Source organism: Cygnus olor, chromosome 5, assembly GCF_009769625.2.
Source record: "Cygnus olor isolate bCygOlo1 chromosome 5, bCygOlo1.pri.v2, whole genome shotgun sequence".
In the NCBI taxonomy this organism is placed as follows: Eukaryota; Metazoa; Chordata; class Aves; order Anseriformes; family Anatidae; genus Cygnus; species Cygnus olor.
In genome coordinates, this window is record NC_049173.1 from 29,253,788 (window position 1) to 29,271,688 (window position 17,901).

General features: G+C 39.0%; 1 protein-coding gene across 11 annotated transcripts in view; it reads right to left on the minus strand.

The window, feature by feature from the left end:
• Positions 1-4,271: 4,271 nt before the first annotated feature.
• The window catches only part of NAP1L4 (nucleosome assembly protein 1 like 4), a 30,154-nt gene continuing 16,524 nt past the window's right edge, over positions 4,272-17,901 (minus strand). For 8 of the 11 annotated variants that reach the window (XM_040558606.1, XM_040558608.1, XM_040558600.1 and 5 more), the window contains 6 exons: positions 16,236-16,381; positions 14,701-14,723; positions 13,978-14,097; positions 13,658-13,687; positions 12,322-12,378; positions 4,272-5,553 (listed from right to left, as the gene is read on the minus strand). In XM_040558606.1, coding sequence (XP_040414540.1) covers positions 5,515-5,553; positions 12,322-12,378; positions 13,658-13,687; positions 13,978-14,097; positions 14,701-14,723; positions 16,236-16,381 — 415 coding nt within the window. In that variant the 3' untranslated portion in view covers positions 4,272-5,514. Of the gene's footprint in view, positions 5,554-11,136; positions 11,175-12,321; positions 12,400-13,657; positions 13,688-13,977; positions 14,098-14,700; positions 14,724-16,235; positions 16,382-17,901 lie in introns of all 11 variants that reach the window. The other 3 variants (XM_040558607.1, XR_005820267.1, XR_005820268.1) reach the window with 3 other exon arrangements.

Below are 17,901 nucleotides of genomic sequence, written 5' to 3' on the forward strand. Positions count from 1 at the left end.
TCCCCTCTTAATGCCAGCTGCAAAATGCCTGGGCAAGAAACCCTTGCTAGCACTTTGTTGCACACACTGTGCTTGCCTGTATTTTGACCTGAACGGTGCTTATTAACCTCTTTTTTCTTTTTTTTTTTTTAATAATAGTCCAGAGACCTTTGTAGGTAATATTTCTTCAAAGATCTCTTTTTTTTTTTGATCTTTTCATAGGCTAAGCAACAATTCATCCTATATAAATCTGGGATTGAAAGGACATAATTTGTTGTTCCCTGCTTTTTTTGAAGCGGTAAGAGATGAAACAGCTCAGGGGAATGTCAGCACTGGTTATATCTTAATTGGTTTTTCTCTGCATCAAAATGCCTTGAACTACTCACTTGTGTGCAGCAGCACTACATGACCTTTACAGCGAGTGCTCTGACTCTCCAAACAAGTTATAGCCCATCTCCCACCTTAGGTGTTTTCATTGTTAGTGGCTCTGAGACTAATTTTGTACCCAGCCCTCTTCTTTCTGTCCAGGCAAATCAAAGACTTCCAAACGGGCCTTAAGCCAGGAGTGTAGAAAGGAAAAAGGAAGACTGCATAATTGGGTGAAATTAAAAAGAAAAAAGGGAATGTGTGGGGGGGAACATTTCGCAGCCTTTCCCTCAACCTACACACTGGTTTTCCCCAGTGAAGAGGCTGCACGTGGCCAGCTTATGCTTCTGCTCCCCGACCCCAGAAACACTGTTCCTGCCCGCAAGTGTGAACTTCCCCCTGTTGGCCAAACAGACATTAATGCTAAAACACAGCAGAAAGTTCTTCCTTTCCCCTAAAAGGTGGGAGAGTGTGGACTCAACAACTGCAGGGGTGCATTTGCTTTGTAAAACCATCACGTTATCAGCTCACAAGGAATAGAAAGACCAATGGCCCTTCTTTTCATCAGCAGCATCATGTTATGCTGTTCGGTTCCTGCCCCAAGCAGGGGCAAGTTAGTATCACATATATCTATATATGTCTATATCTAGAGAGATTTTCCTTTGGGACATATTGCGTAATGAGCAAATTCCTTTCCAACGTGCTTCCCTTCAGCCCTCTCCTTAAGCTGGGCCGGGTCCGGTATCGGTGATGCTAACTTGCAAGAGCTGGGGACAGGAAGAGAGGAAGGGACGAGCCAGCGAGAGGGCACAGCATTGCTGCAGACAGCTTATTTCGGAAAGGAAAATTTGCTAACAGGTTTTTTTTTTTTTTTTTTTTTTTCCAGCCCAGGACTGTTAGCAGGAAGGTTGGTATGAGCTCTGGCAACCAGAGCACACTCTCGCTGGGTTTTATTCACCTGGTTTGGCATCCCCACAAGGCGTCCGGATTCCCACGGTAAAAACCGGAGGTTAATGAAGCTTGTGCAAGAGGCGAGCACTGCTGGGTGGAGCACGCGCTCGCTTGTGTAATGGCGAGATGAACGAGCAGAAAGGAGAGCCGGTCTGGAAACAAAGCTGGCACTGGGCGAACAGCTCAGCCTTCATTCACAGAATGCTTCATTAACAGCACAGAGTGACTTCGCTGGTTATTTTCCTTTCCTTTGAATGCTTGTCAAACCTGAGTGACTTACAGCACTTATTGTCCCTGGCCTACGAGAGGCTGGAGGTATTTAGGACAGCAGTGTGAGCGCATGGAAAAAGCCCTGCCTGCTGTTAGCGGTATGGCCGCCACCTGCCTGGGGAAGGTGGCTCTCCTGCACACAGGTCACAGTATGGTGACAGAGCTGCACACGACATCAGCTCCTCCCAGGAAGGGGCAGACAGTGAAGAAGCATGAACGCAGCATTTTTATTTATTTATTTATTATTTATTTATTACATATTACAGAAAGCTTGCAGGGAGATGCTTTGCAAGAGGCACTCTCCATGGTCTCCAAAAGCTGACCGCAGCCTCTTGGTGGCCATTAGGACCCACAGGACCAGGTGAAGTTTAGCAACTCCAAGACTCTGGGGAATGTAACACATGGGAGAAGCCAGCCTCCCCTCTAGCCTGCCTAATCCACGGCTTGTGCCTATGGGCTCAGCTAGAAAGGCTGCTTGTTTTCTAGCTGAGCTGTAATTATTTCCAAAAGGGATCAGGCTAAGATGCTTCAGAAAAAAGTGCAAATCTCAAGCACGAGTTCATAAGGTTATGTGCTAACTCAGTGTAACTTCAGGCAGCCAGAGCATGTCTTACATCTCAAGCTTGCCTTCTGAATCACCAAACTCACAAGGAACAAGCAATTTCCTTGTGCCGTAACCAGTCTGACCTCTTCTTACGCTCTCTTCTCTGGCTCCAGCCTCCTCAGGACTTGGCTGTGCTGAACTGGCTTCCTTCAGGAGACCTTGCTGGCTTGAGGAACTGCCGTCAAGGCAGCATTTCCCCAAGAATGAATTTATTAAGCCTCCTTTATTTTAAAACAGGCAAAGCTTGTTTCAGAAGGAGAGTGGAAACTTGCAAAGCCTATTTTAACTCTTCCAGCTGCCTCAAATCCTAACCAGGTGGTAGCCAAACCCAGACAGCTGAACTCATTGACAGTGCCCACAGACATCCCAAACACCTCCCACGAGGGTCCCGGGGAGCCCCAAGTCCTGTGCCAAAGGCCCCTGACAACCCGCAGCCCCCCCACTGTCAGCTGTGGGGCCCTCAAGGCCTTCTTCCTAGAGAACCGAGGCGCCGTTATCGCACCGCTTCCCAAATGGATCTCCCTTGGCCTGCTTCCATCTGCTTCAACCTGCAGACCCAGAAATGGAGCCTTTTTTTTTTTTTTTTTTTCTCACCCTCAGGTCAGAAGCCAGTGAAATGAAGACTACGCCAAACCGGTGTGTTCTCACAGACAGAACCAAAGTTCCCTTTATGGAGTTGCTGTGAAGGTAATCAGGCATATATCGATGTAGACTTTTTTTTTTTTTTTTTGGTATCACAACTCACCATTTTTAAAACTTCCCTCTAAAGAGGGAATTTTGCAATTCATTTGACTTGAGGCAGTCTTTAGAAAACACCAGGTCGGAGCCTTTTTTCCTTTTCTGCTGTAGTTTACGACTATAAATAACCATCTGAAGCCAAAGGAGATTTTACGAAGCTACTCATCTTTGCCATTATCAGCTAGATCTGTAATGGCAAGGGCAAGGCTAGGTTTTGACAAGATCTGTGCTCTATTAGACTGTGTCGCCTGGCATTAACTCTACTTTAACGAAGCCCAGCTCAGCTTTCCCACTTCTTTCCTGAGGATGAACATCTTGCTCGTCAGCTTCATTACCCACTCAGCTCATTTGCTCCTCCTGAATGCTGGCACATTCACTCTCCATGTTCTGGAATTTCCCGTTTTCTTGAAATTAAAGTTAGCCTTTAAGGATTCATGTGCATAAATTACTTCAGTGTGCTAATGTGCAGATGTTTATCTCCAGGTAGTAGCACTCCTATTTAACCATGTGGTGGAAAGTATTTCTTTATGACAGCGGAAGCGTATCATTCACTTTCTTTTGATATAAAAGACTGGTCAAATACCTCTACCTGATGTGCCTAGCATCACAAGCACTGTTATCAGCTAGTTAGCATGCAGGCAAACTCTGGTTATTCCCACCCTCATCAGCCATACATCTACACCAGCAAAAGTGCATACTGTAGATTTTTCTCCTCTACATCCCCTAAACTACTGTCGCTAGGACAAATTTTTAGGACCAATCTTGCCTGTGAATATTGCATGCACATCCCCTACCCTAACTCCTCCTGGAGTCTGTTAATCACCACAGTTCAGTGGCTGGCTGCATTTTTTTTCCCCCTCTTCAGTACCCAAAACCTATCCACATCCCCCTCCTCTTCCGCTCACCCCAGCCTTAGGAACTGTAGCATTACTGGAACTGGAGCATTAGGAACTGTACTTTTTGACTGCAAGGTATGGATGTATGAATATCTCAATATGCCCTAAACCAATTCACATCCCCAGCACGTTCTCTAAGACTGAAGGAGGTAACTGCATGGAATCTTTAGTGATATTGGCGCCCCCAAACCCCACATGACAATCCAGATGCTTAGAAGTTGAGGAAACTTTGCTTGCAAATCAAGCTAGTTTGTTCTGAATTATATTGAAAAACTCTTTTTAATGCAGTTTTCACAAGGGCTACTTTTCTTCAGCTCTTGACAACAAAGGAAGCTAGCCCTATGCTCATTCAAGAGCTGTATTAAGAGGTGGCATGCCCCTCATTGCAGACTTCAGAGTCAACTACAGAATGTCAAAGGGTTTTTCATTTAACCTAGGAAGCATTACGGACCAGACAGGCACCAACATTCATGTTTCACAACTTTAATAGAATATTCTATCTATTCTGTACAAATTGAAAACACTGTATTAAGTTACAAATGTGTAAGGTAAGGCTGGAGCACTCTACATGCCTGGTCACAGTGTTGATACAGCTGCTATTCAACTGCTGCCAGAGGTTGGCAATGGATGCTGAAACTAGAAACATGTACCTGACGTGCCGCACAACAACAAAAGGTAGTTTTGAAGACTTCAGAGCTTTAAGAAAACAAATTGTGGAATGGAATAATTTCAGTGTTGCAAGTAAGACACCAAAACTTCAGATTTATTGAACTGAATTTTGTTAAACTTCCGTGTTCATAGTGAAAGGTCCTTCCATGCTGGACACTAAGCAATAAGACTACTGGAAATTTTCTGGTTCTTTGGCTGCAACCCACTTCCATTGACAGCAAGTTTGGCCTTTACATTTTGATCTTCATCCAGAAGAGTTGTCATTTTGATAAGAGTTCGTTTCTTCTGTCTAGACTACTACATTGAGACCAATTCAAATCATTTGTTGTACAAGTACCCATATTTTATGCAAAACAGGAAGAATATTTTCAAGTATATTAAAAACTATTAAAAAGCACTAATTCTGTCAAAGTACTTACAAACATGAATAAATAAATAGTAAGATGAACAACTAAGTCTCAAATATGACACCCCCTTCAATGAAGTAAAATTACTTCAATTGGTTTTACTGAGATAATAAATATGACATTTAAAGCTGCTCAAGCACTAGTTCAATTTGTAGGTTGCAAGAAACATTAAAAAAAGGGTGGGGAGGGAACTAGCAAAGAGTTCATATTGCTCTATCCGTTTCAGCTACCATACATGTAATCCATTTACTTTAGCTTCTCAGCACATTGCTATTCCACAATTTTCAAGGTTTTAACAAGAAAATGGATAATCTTCGCTTGGTAGTCTGGACTATTCCCCTATGCATAGGGCAAAAGGCTCTAAAGGCCTACTGACATACTTAGCTACAGTGTACCAACGGCTGTAGAGTGTGCTTTATTTAAACCTCTTATTTCCCGAATGCATTGAAGTTGCCACTGTACATGTTAAGCAATAAAAGAAAAGTTAGTGAAAATCATGCATCTTAAAACAAATTAATTTTAAGCATTGTTAATAAGATTGTGCTGCAGCGATGAAGTATCCTGAACTGCAGGCCAGGTATCCAAATATTTGTTACAAGTTGTTCAAATATCACTTTGAAGTGGTATTTCCTTATTACTGTTGTTTGCATTCAGCAGGTTGGCTGGAATCTTTCTGTGTAAATGGAAAAAGGAAAAAAAACAGTTAAAAATCAAAACGGCATACAATAAATAAAATACTTCAATGAATAAAATAAATTGTCTATGCAGTTTTAAGCTAGCTAGAGAACATTAACATATAAGGCAAGCTACGTGTAAACTTGGGTTAGATCATAAAGGCCTCAGCAGCAGTGCTTTTTTTTTTTTAATTCCTTCCAACTGCTTGGTACCTCATACTATTTTTCAATCTGTATTTGCATTCTCTAAACTCCATCCAGTAGGCTGAGGTTCAAACAAACCAGAAAGCAAGTGATTTTCTACTCCCCCATCCAAAGGCTCAGTTTGACTTTCAATTCATATTAAACCGTCTAACAATAAACTGCCACCTCCTCACCAACTTGGAGGAGGGATGAAGGCAGTGAAGTCAGGCTGCTTATTTTTGCAGCATGATTGAGTTTTTACTTGCTCTTTCTGCAAAGGCAATAAAAATGTAATTAGTGTGTTGATTTGGTGTAGGTTCTGCATCACCAGTATGCAACTATTCAATAGTTTAACACTGGGCAAGAAGTCCATATGTTAATCTGAGTATGCAAAAGCAGAAACACCTTCATTAGGGAGTAAAACTATTTCCCCTCTGGCAAAAGGAAGTGTATTTGGGAAAGAACAAGTACTCCAACAGCTAAGAACTTCAGGTTTTACACTGTACATCTTGCTTGGTTTTTGCTATTGTAAAACGGTGTTCTTAGAAAGCAGAAGAATTTACTCATTGTATTTCCTGTTCACTTCTCCCTTTAGTGTTCTTATTATAGTTTATTATAAACAAAATCTAAGCCACAGAAACCTGCTGAATTCTAGTAAAGAAAAATAAAACTATAAAATATGACACCTTGAGTGCCATCAACTGCAAAGTAAGTTGTTTCTGGGTAACCAACCTAAAGAGGAACTTTTTAATGTTGCAAAAGAAGCAGACATGCAAGAGTTCATCATGCATAAAGTGACCAAAAGCTAAGACAACTTAAGCACTGTGCTTGCAGAAGAGGAGTAAGAGATGCAACTAAGATACTTTATCAAAAAGTTTGCCCTGAAAAAGCTGTTCTAAACCCAGACAATTATTCCCTTCACCACCTAAACTGTATAGGGCTAGAGGTCACTATCATTCCCACTGGAAGTCTAGATTGCAGCCTAATTTTGTCTCTTTTGCACAGATATGCTAGAAATGTTCCAGAATCCTTCCTTGTGATTTTCATCCCCCGGTGCATCTGGCTAACTTCAACTCTGTACTTTCTCATCTGCCTCAGTTCCCAAAAAACATGAACTCATTTGCACTGATCCAGCACTGAATGCAGCATGAATATCCTTCTTTTCAAGAAGAAATGTTTGCACAAAGGTATTCTTTCTCAAAAAAATCTGACTGCCACTGCTAATTGTTGCATGCTACTCATTTCCACTAGAGGCAGGCAACAAACACCCAGCATTTTTTAATCAAGAAGTTATTTAGAAATGCCTTTTTCTTACAGCTACTTTGTATTTGAATGTGGCAATAGAGTAGTGCATAGCACCACACAGCCTGTGGCTAAGAGCTGTAATCAAGTAACAAACCAATTATTTACAAACTACTTCAAAAGCTTTTCATCTCCCTCCCTCCCTACTCACCTGTAATAGGAAATCAGACTCATTTAGGTTGACCATTGCAACCATTTTGGCCAAATTTTAATGGCCAACTAAAACCCTTATATTTGCTAATAAATTTCATCTCTTCTTCATACTTGTCTTTATTTCTGTGTAAGCGTTAAAACCTGCATCACAGGACCTACAAAGTTCCTTTTTAAGGATCTTTCAGTGTTGACTACAGCTCTCATACAAAAAAAATATACAATTTAAGAGGCTGTCAGGTACAAGTCAGTTGTTGGAAACTTTCAAGAAAAAAATGTCAGTATTTTATACTACTTTTGGCTTATAGTTGAGGGCATATCTATCTTGACAATAGATATCAACTGTTTAAACTGGGCATAAGTAACAAAGTAGTATCTCAGATCAAGTTTCCAACATAATCATTTTGCTTCCCCTACTGCAGTAGCACAGCACTACTCCCACTGAGCCAGCCAGCATGAGTTCCACATTGCCTGCATTTACCTGTCAGCCTCACACCTCAGGATTAGACAGTGAGATGCAACAGCACAGGTTGATGACTACGCTTTTCTTTAAAAGTTACTGCTTCCCCATCAGACATGTGAAAGCTGAAATTTAATTTTTGGCCTGTAACAGCTCCTGAAAGATCCAGGCCCTAGGTTGTAAGTGATTGAGATACTACATCCATACTCCCTCAGGCACGGCTGTTAGTTTGAGCTTGCTCTTCCCATGCTGCCCAGATTGCTGGTGACATTTGGACAGACAACCACTACCAAAATTCATTTAGCAGCTTTGAACAGACCCTGCTCTATTTCCTCCACAGTAGCAAGATTTCCATTCACGCTACATTTTCCTAAATTAACTTTCAAAGGTATCTTAAAAATGTTGGTGAAGTGTGTCAGCAAGGCAACGAAGACCAAAAACGAAAGACTAGAACTAGCAAAGATGAGGAGGAATTTTATCTCATTTTAAAATAAATGTATCAGTAAACAAGCTGAGATTCACCATCATTGCTACAGAGCCAAATAAGAATTCTTGTTGTCTTGAAGAAACTCTATACAAGTCCTGAGCAATGACTTAAATTCACGTGAACTGTGGCAGAACTTTTTACTTTAATGTCTTTAAGGCAATTATTTCAGAACATTTACTTATGCTATGCAAGCAGCGGTTTAAACTGCTCTGAGGCCTTGATTCCAGCTTGAGAAACTGTTCCAATCGAGATACACAAGCTAAGTGAGACTCCCACTTAGTCTTAAGCTTATTAATTTTTAACTCCTTAATTAACAAGTATCTATATGTAAAGCTTGTGTGTCACTGCTTCTTGTTTATAGCACCACTTGTTTGAAACAGAAAAAATAAATTAATACTCCTGCTACAATGGACCTCAACATTTTTCTTCTAGGATTTGATTACCCAGGAGATAGATGCAAGAAGCTTCAGCTAATTAGCCTATATACAGACCACTTCTTCAGACATCAGCAACCAGATCAGCTGAACTGTATCAGCTTCTTATGGACAGAGGACATGCATTGAATTTTATGAGGAAGTTTCACCTAAAATTTGCAGGATGAGAGGGCTAAAATGGAAAAGAAAAGCAGGTCTGAAGTAGTATGAATCTCTCTCCACAAACTGCTTCCATAGCTTTCATACATACAGCCCACTGCTTCCCTTCCACCCATCCAATTAATTTGGTGTCCTAGAGAATGGGGGTATATATCCAAAGTACCCATGCCATTTACCTTTCAAGCCAGATCTTTTTTTTTTGCATAAAGTTATTATTAAAAAAAGAGACACTGAATTCCTTTTAATCTTCACTGTTTAAACAGATTAGGCAGGATATATTCCTAGCCGAATAAAAGAAAAATCAAGCCTTCACCTCCTTACTTCTACAGATCACTTTGGGAAGCTTCTGTTACACAAGCATTCCATCTGCTAAAGCAGCCGTGCAGGCACAAGCAGCCCATCGAGATCTCTGACTCCCAAACACACTTGGCTGCCAACAACAGTGGGATCAATGCAGTCAGTAGGCACTAAAGCCAATGCCTTTCCATCACACAAGGAAGAAAGCCTTTCAATATTTCAAGTGTTTTTAGCATGAAATAAACTGCAGTTAGGAGTCAGAGATAAAGCTTATCTTTGTTCCTTTTCTAACATATGTTCTTGAGGAAAAAAAAGCAAGGAGATCAAACAGACGCGGGAAATAAATTCACAGCTAACTGGAGCTAAGCAAGCATGAGGTCTGAACTGCTTCCTCCACAAACAGAGAAAACCCTACAAAAGGTTCTGAAAATAAATTCACTGCTAACAAGCCCTTCAGCCACTGTTACTTAAAAGACATACTAAGCACCCTGAAGCAGGAGTAGTCTCTCTAACAGCAGATTTTTAGCTCATAATTGAAACTGGTGTTCTGCATTACCCAGTCAACTAATTCTCTATTCAAGCATAATATCAGTAACGTGAAAAAGGCAGTTAAACAACAGGGCATGCAAGCACAGAAAAATATACTTGTCAAAATAAGCTACATTATCTTGACATCTTCTGAAGCTACTTTCAATCATGACTGCTCAGTCTTCCAAAGCCACAACTTACACATAGCACAGCATTATGTCCTTTGTATAATGATACTGACCTGGTTCTAACTGAACAACTCAAATGTACTTAAATCTGTCAGGAGTGCGAGGGAGGAAGGAGGAAGAGGTGACAAAGCAAAGAGAAAAGTGTTGACATTTATCAAGCAAATGAAGTACAACAATAAAGGAGGAGGTAACATGGAAGTGACTGAAGAGACAAAACCGGATATGAAACAAAAACAGAGTAAAGGACCATTATTTTTGCGTACACGAAAAGGAAAACTATTCTAGATATAACAAAAGAGAAGGGGGAAACTGAAAGGCAAAGAAGGGCAGTGGATGGGGAGAGACAGATCCAGTGAACAGATGCAGCAATCGAAGACAGAATTAGGGGGCATGACCTTTAAAAGGCAAAACCAGAATTCTAAGTTTACTTGAAAAACTGAAGACAGTGGCTAACGATTTTTAATTGTAGTAAGGGAAGACAGTTGTGTAAGACTGCAGCAGCATGACACATAAGCTGTCATGACAAACGAATGTTCTACTACAGCACGTGAATAAACAGTGCAAGTACGTTGAGACAGGGTGGTTGGCTTTTCAAAGCACATCAGATTGGAAATAAACACAGCTTAAGTGAATTGAACAAAGAAGAGCAATACTTATGAGGGGAAGAAAAGAACTAAAAAGAATATAGCTTCACATAAGTAACAAAGAAAAAAACATAGAAGCCTAAAATACAGGAAAAGAAGCATGGAGCTTGTTGCAGGCAGTGTTCTCTGTGAAGCATGGAAAGAAAGGTGAGAGTATACAATAGAAGGACTTCCTTTCCTTTTAAAGGAAAGGAGAAAAATGAGCAGGAGAACAAATCCTACTCAGAAGCATGAGTGCTAAAGAAAAGGCCTCTTCAGAGTGACCGACTGAACTTGTCAGGCAGTGTAAGAATGAATGTTCGAAAGGACATACCAAGTAAGTCAATGACTTACAAGAGTTCTCAAGGAGAGCAGAGCAGATATTTAGGGATTTGCAAGTATGCTAGAAACAGTAAAGAGGTGCAACATCAAATCACAAACAAGGAAAAATGAAGTCTGACAAGTCTCAGTATCTTTTATCATGTGTACAGAAAATAGCTTGACTGCTACAAAAGCAAAGCAGAAGTTGTGCCAGGAAGGCAAAGAGGTCATTCTGAAAAATCTACTTTCATTATATGATTTAAAGGCATCCATCTCTGTATGCATTTCTTTTTCTGAGCTACTAATAAAAACTAAACCCTGAAGTCCCCATTCCCCATTTTCTTTTCCCCATACAAGGAAAACAAAAATCAAAAGACCAGCAAACAAACTACATCGCATGGCTACAATGGGACTTCTTGGAAGTTAGGTATGAATGGAATTCCACCTTACCTAGAAATGTATGAATGATAAACAGACTTAAATTACACCTAAATGGGAAAAAATTGAAAGGAACTGTCAGCATGAATGAAAAGTGAAATGTACAAAATAATACAGGAGGCAACAGCTATAACCTTCCAAGGTACTAGAAGTTCTTTCTAAAGAATAACAGATTTCACACTTCTGCCATTAAAAGGATCTTACTTAGCATGAATGTACTTTGACTCAGAACTAACATTTTGTTTCTCAGCTGTCCCACCTTTTCCCATTACAGGTACACTACTGCATTTTGATCCTTCAGAACAGAGTAAGAACATTCGTTTCTGTCATACAAATCCTGTTTGATCAATCTTTCCTCAAGACAGACTTTCTTTACAGCAGTTCTCAATACAGAAAAGTAAGCTCAAATCTTGATATGGAGACAAAAAACATGTACTAACAATACAATGTATATTAACTACATAAGTCAGAAAAGTGACACGTTAAGCTGCTGTAAGACTTTTATCCACAGATCAAGTAGTTTTGCATACCTTTCACTTTTTCATCTGTGCCTTTAGAAAAGATTAAAAGTTGATGTTTTAAGAACTAAATAAGTACAAGTCTTTGTTATCATTGTCGTGGCTTCACTAAATATAAGTATTAACTTCAATATAACTGAAGGATTGAAAAATACCTATCAGAAGGAGCACTAGGCCTTAGGCTGAGTTTTAAACTTTGTGTGACCTGTTTTAAAAGTCAAAAGGTGGGGGACTAACTTTTTGAATCCTAGCTGAGCACGGACATGTGGAGTCCAACCTGCAGCCATTATAACAACCAAAAAGAACAATTCTAACAAAGAAAGTAAATAAATGAAAACTAGTTGAGACTTGTCAGACTAATTCCAAGTTGAAGTCCAACCACAGAAAAATATTTGAAATAAGACCTTTCTAAAGGAAGAGAGATATACTTATTACACAGAGGTGTCGCTAAGAGGTAAAATGCAGAAAGTTAAGAAATTACCTTAATTTATATTTATCCAAACTTAAATTTCTCTTTTAAGAGCAATTTGAGTACTGAGGAAGACAAAAACACTGCAGTCAGGAGGTAAGCTTTTTTTTTTTTAAAAACCATTTGTTAATATTTTCAAACTGCCATAACCTTAATTACATTACTCAGGGTTATAGTGTGTACTACACACAAACATACTAACATCCTTACCTTAGCATCACTCTCTGCATCTTCCTCCTCTTCTCCCTCCTCTTCCCCCTCCAACTCCTATGACAAAATAGAGATAAACTAACAGAAATTAAAACAGGTTAAAAGTGCAACTTTTTGCAATGGAGAAAAAACAAAATAGCAAGTATTACCACTGTATTCCAGAGTGTTTCAGCAGTCAACATTAAAACTACTTTGGCTTGATTAAAAGAATTCAGCATCTTCTAGATCTTAAAGCAAAATCTTTAAAAGAAGATTTAAAACACAAGATTTATAAGATTCAGCATGACTTAAGGAAACCTTCCTACATAAGTCGCTGCAGTCTGCTAGCGATTTTTGAAGTTCTACCTGATGCATTATTTGGAATTTTGCAGTTCTGGTAAGCAGTATCTGTGTCTAACTTTGTTCTTTTTCACCTCCTCCCAGAGTCTATTTATTTGGACTACTGTGGACAGATTAGGTATTCCTCTACAGGATTTAGCAGTATTTTTGCACTGTTGTACGCATGCCTATATCCAAGTAGTAACATCTAGCACTGTGTACAGATTAAAAATATATGTACATTTCTATCACGAGCCAGCTTAAGAATATAAATGTTTAGTCCTCAATAGCCTAGGCCCAAAAGTCTGTATTACAACTTGCAAAGAGAAAAGCAACTGCAGTCTGAAAGCTGCCAGCTCCTATCAGTCCACCAGCTCAGTAACTTCTAATGCACTCTACTCTGGTGAGCTTGATGACAGTCAGGTATGTACCTTTAACCAATCAGCAAGAACACCACAGCAAACATAGTAAAATAAAAGTGTAATTACCTGTCAAGGATATTAGTTTATTTAAGTGTGGTATCATTTAGTGGTTTTGTGCAAAACCTTTCATGGTATGCTTGTATTCATATAACACTGCTGTAAACGGACCAGAGCTCTTGGCATACTAGAACTTTCACTCTAAATTGAACCTTGAACCCTAACAGTTGCTCTCTCTTTTTTGAGCTTGATATTTGGCAATAACCAGTCTTAAGACATATGACAACTACAAACTGAAAACCAAATTTCATTACCACCTAAGTAATAGGTATTAGAAAAAACTGAAGGGTCTTATCATGCAGCACTCAAAAAAAGCTTCTGCCTAATTAATTTTGACTTGTGACAGGAAGTAGCTCCCAAAATACTAGGAGAACCCTAGGTTAAGTGCTCTTACAGGAACTGATTTTTTTTGAAGACAAGTAACAGATTTTACAACTCAGAAATGCTGAACTCTTTTGGAAAGAAGTACAATACACAATTTCAGGACTGGAATACAGTAGGTAATTAGTTATCTACAAAAGATGTAGTATGCATCTCACCTCCTCTTCACCTTCTTCACCTTCTTCAAACTGAAAAACAAGACCAAGAAGTTTTATCAACTCTGCTAATATTTGCATAAAATCTCTGCAGTAACAGTTCTAGCACACTGAAACGCAGTACTGGAAACTAAGCCCCTTCCAGAAGGGAACATTAACGATTCAATTTATTGCGAGCTGCTATTTCCTGTTCCCAAGTAATAGGAATCTCTTCAGATTTTGTTATTCTCACATAATTAATACTACATACTAGTCTAATCAGAAAAGTAAGAGAGAGCTTCTAGGTACATGGTGACTAATAAAATGCTGATGGGCATACATACATTATCATCATCCTCTATAGCCTCCCCAGTGAAATAAAGCACAGCACGAGGGACTATCCTTTCACGGAAGAAGTGACCAATTTCAAAATCTGCTGCTAAAGTAAACTCAGAATCTTCATCCTGTAAAGCAAATCAGTTTGAAATAATTTCATTCACTCCTCTGTAGCACATCACATTTTTTTTAAATTGAAAAAAAAATTACAGGTTTGAGAAACACACCATCAACCCTTCTGGTGACCTGTACTTAATTTTGTAACAATAAAAGAAATATTGCAAGGCTAAATCCAGATTTGCTAAACTGCCATTTAAAAAATTTTCTACCATCTATGTACAGGCTACTGGCCTGCTAAAAAACGCATTCTATTAAAAATAAAGCTCACATTGACTTTGCTGGCCCTGACACCTGACGTAGCAGAAGTGTTCAGACTGCTTCAGACTTCTGTGAAGAACGGGTTACCAGTTGAGCGACTAGAAAAAGTTATGACTTTTTCCCCAACTGTGACAGTTATAGATGTATCTTATAAAGAAGACATGCAACAGCAAAACATCACAGGATTTAGACAAGTCAACAGTATCTTTCAGTTTATCAAGGTAAAGCTCAACTCCAGCAACAGCAAAAATAACTAAGATACACACAACTATTAAAGAATCTGAATAGTTGGCATAGAGATGGTGAAGAAAAAACAGCAGAGAACAGTTGTGCCATTTCAGAAACAAACTTACCAATGACTCTCCATCACCAGATACTGCAAAAAATAAGAGACAGTAAATTCAAGTAAAGTTTGAATATTGACATATAAATACATAATATAGAAACATAATATAAAAACCTTCTCATACCAGGAAGCATTGGGATGATTAAGGACTTCAAAAGGTGACTCAAACTTTTAAAGTCAATTCAGATCCATCTTAAAATCAAACCCATAGAAACTGTACCTGCAAAGACTGTGCTGTGATAAAGGCACCAAAGCTGCCATATAGCAGCCTCATATAGCAACACCTTATTTCTGCATTAATTCTGTAATTACAGTAATTTTATTTTGCTAGAGCACCATAAACCTTCCTCCCTTCTCTTCAAACACAGATGCTACCAAGTAAATTTATCTTTCATCAGGAGTTTACAAAATACTTTGAGAAAAGGCCTAGTGCTGCATCCAGGACAGACTAATCAAAATGCAGTCACAAAAGTGCTTGGCAGAATTAAGGAACAGTGTCACTTTTCTTTTTTAAACAGAAAAACCTAGTTTCTCTCCTTTCATCAAGTGTCATAGGTTTTGTCATCCTACTGTGAAATACATGATTTGGTTCTGACTGTTCTCAAGTTGAAAATGCAAATATTAACTGCCAGCATATGTCGCAGCCTTGAGCCTTCTTAAACAGCAACCTCAAGAATTTGTCCTTTACATACATAAAAAGCCAGTATAAAACCATCACGAGGCAAACTAGTCACTATCCCTTTCTCAAAACAGCATCTACATACATTCCATGTGTAACAAAATAAGAGAAACTAACAACTGCTTAAGTTAAAGGACGTTTTCGTACTAGACAAGTTAACTTTGGAATTACTTATCACTTGTTTCATTCCTGTGCAAACAGGGATTTGCAATATGATTACAAGGGGCATAAAAGCCTATGACTAAATTAAGACCTAATGTCACTTTTGTTTAGTACATCTCAAGTCCAAAGTAAACAGCTTCTTTCATCTATATCTGAAAAAGAGTACAATGGGAGATGTATCAAAAATATAATGTTCTTCGGAATACACTTAAATTGCTCTAAGTATGTAAGTACACAGCTAGCATTAGATAAACCAGGAAAATTAAGAAGGTATATGGAGCGTCACAGATCACTAATGAATCACAGAAGAAACTGTAGAAAGTTCCAACGCTCAACACAAAGGTTTAAATGAAACCAACACTCTGGAACTTTGACCAGAACTGGAGGAGTCCTTCACATGTTAAAAACTTCAAATTGATGCGTGGAGCCATCCTGTGGTAAAACAAGTCAACTTCTTTAGGAGATTCTGCAAGAGACTCCACATACAAGGAATACTGTTTACACAGCACACCTAATTGCCAAATTCCACAGAATAACCCCAAACCAAAGTGATCTGCTTTGATGGGCTGCAGCTTGCCACCTTCCTCCAGTAAGAAGTCTAAATATACAATGCAGTAAATACAGTTTCTAGACTTAAGCTGTATTTACATATAAAACACACTGCATTTTAAGAATCCTACATTCTCAGTTTCCAAGCTTACCCTTTATTGGGTTGAAGAAGTTAAAAAAAGAATCGTTAGGTACTTGTTTAGTAATCGTCCGAACTGTGCCTCGACCCTTGTGTTTCTGTTTTTTCTTGATTGTTTTAACCGTAACATTTTTTCCTTTCTTCCAGTCAATAGTACACCTAAAGACAACACGTAGGAAACAGCATTTTAATGCAACACATCAATGGAAATAAAGAGCTGAGCGCTGAAGCAACAAACAAAGTAAGGATGGTTTCCAGTTTTCTAGTTAAAGCTACTTTTACACACACTGGCATCTTAATCTACTTGACAAGATATTTAGGATGCATCATACTGCTAGAGACTATGTACTACGCATATGTTGGATATACCAAATAACCAAATACTTCCCTTAACGGAAAACCTAAATAGGCCATCTTCTCAGCATTATCACTGCCCCCACCCCACCCATGCTTTAACACCTCTTTGGCCCAATTACTAGAGTTTTGTAACTGAGGATGTGATTAAGCTAATCCACAACACCTCAACAGTTAAGAACAATTCTTCTGACAGCCAGGCCAGTGGAAAACAATACACAGTTTACCCTCACTGCAGGCCAAGGCAGTGTCCAGTTACCCTGAAAAGCACACCAAAAAGAGCGGCCAGGGAGAGGCACACTAGCTCTCCAAAGAACAGTGCTCAGATTGACTTGGCAGTAAGATATAACAAGCTGGAATTAACAAACTTCTTGGATCCTTTCTGCTACTGTGCAAACTGGCACATTACCACAATTAAGAGTCATTCTCCATGTACCTACAGTTTTATCCCAAACTGCATGTGGCAAAGAGTAAGTGGTAAACACAGACAGTTCTCTTCTAATATGAGGGGGGAAAAAAATCTGAGCCAAGCAGGGTGTCAAAGTATATATAGCATTTTGTTTAACTGAAGTTATCGTCAAGATGGACTAACCTTTCACTTAGGTGTGAGTTTCACTAAACATACAAGATGATGTTTTGCCTCAATGCAATCAAACATTCAATTCAAAAAGCTAACACAGCACTAAATGCCAAAAGATTTTGGGGTTGTCAGTGTACCTTCAAAAGAGCAAGTATATGGCATTTCCCCAGTGTTAAGTTTTGTGAGGGGGAAAAATAAAACACAGGGAAAAAAAATCTTTTTAAACAGAAAAAAAACAGGAAGAAAGGGAAAAAAGGAAAAAACAAGGAAGCTGCATTCTGAATATATTCAGAGATGCACAGCCAAGACTAACAGAAAAAATACACAGCCAACATGTTCTGGGCTGAGAGAACAGATCACACATATGACCACTTCCTGCCAGATTCTGAAGTACTGCTGGAATAAAAATTGCTGAGATGGGCACAAGTCCAGTAGACTCTAAAGCTACCTATCAGAGTGACTATTGGGACTGTGAAATAAATTAAAACGAATTTACCCTGTTATCTGGAAGTTAAAGGCTTGTTACCTCATTGATCTATTTTAACTTGAAAGGCACGGAAATACAAATGCACTCCACATTTGTGTACACATACATACATATATATATATATATATATACACACACACACAAACACACTTCTGCATGCTGAGGCTAAGATCACCATCCTTGTAAACATTCCCAGTTTAAGTCAGCAACATCTTTATCTTCACTCATTATCATCACAGTCAGGAAAAAATCAGCATC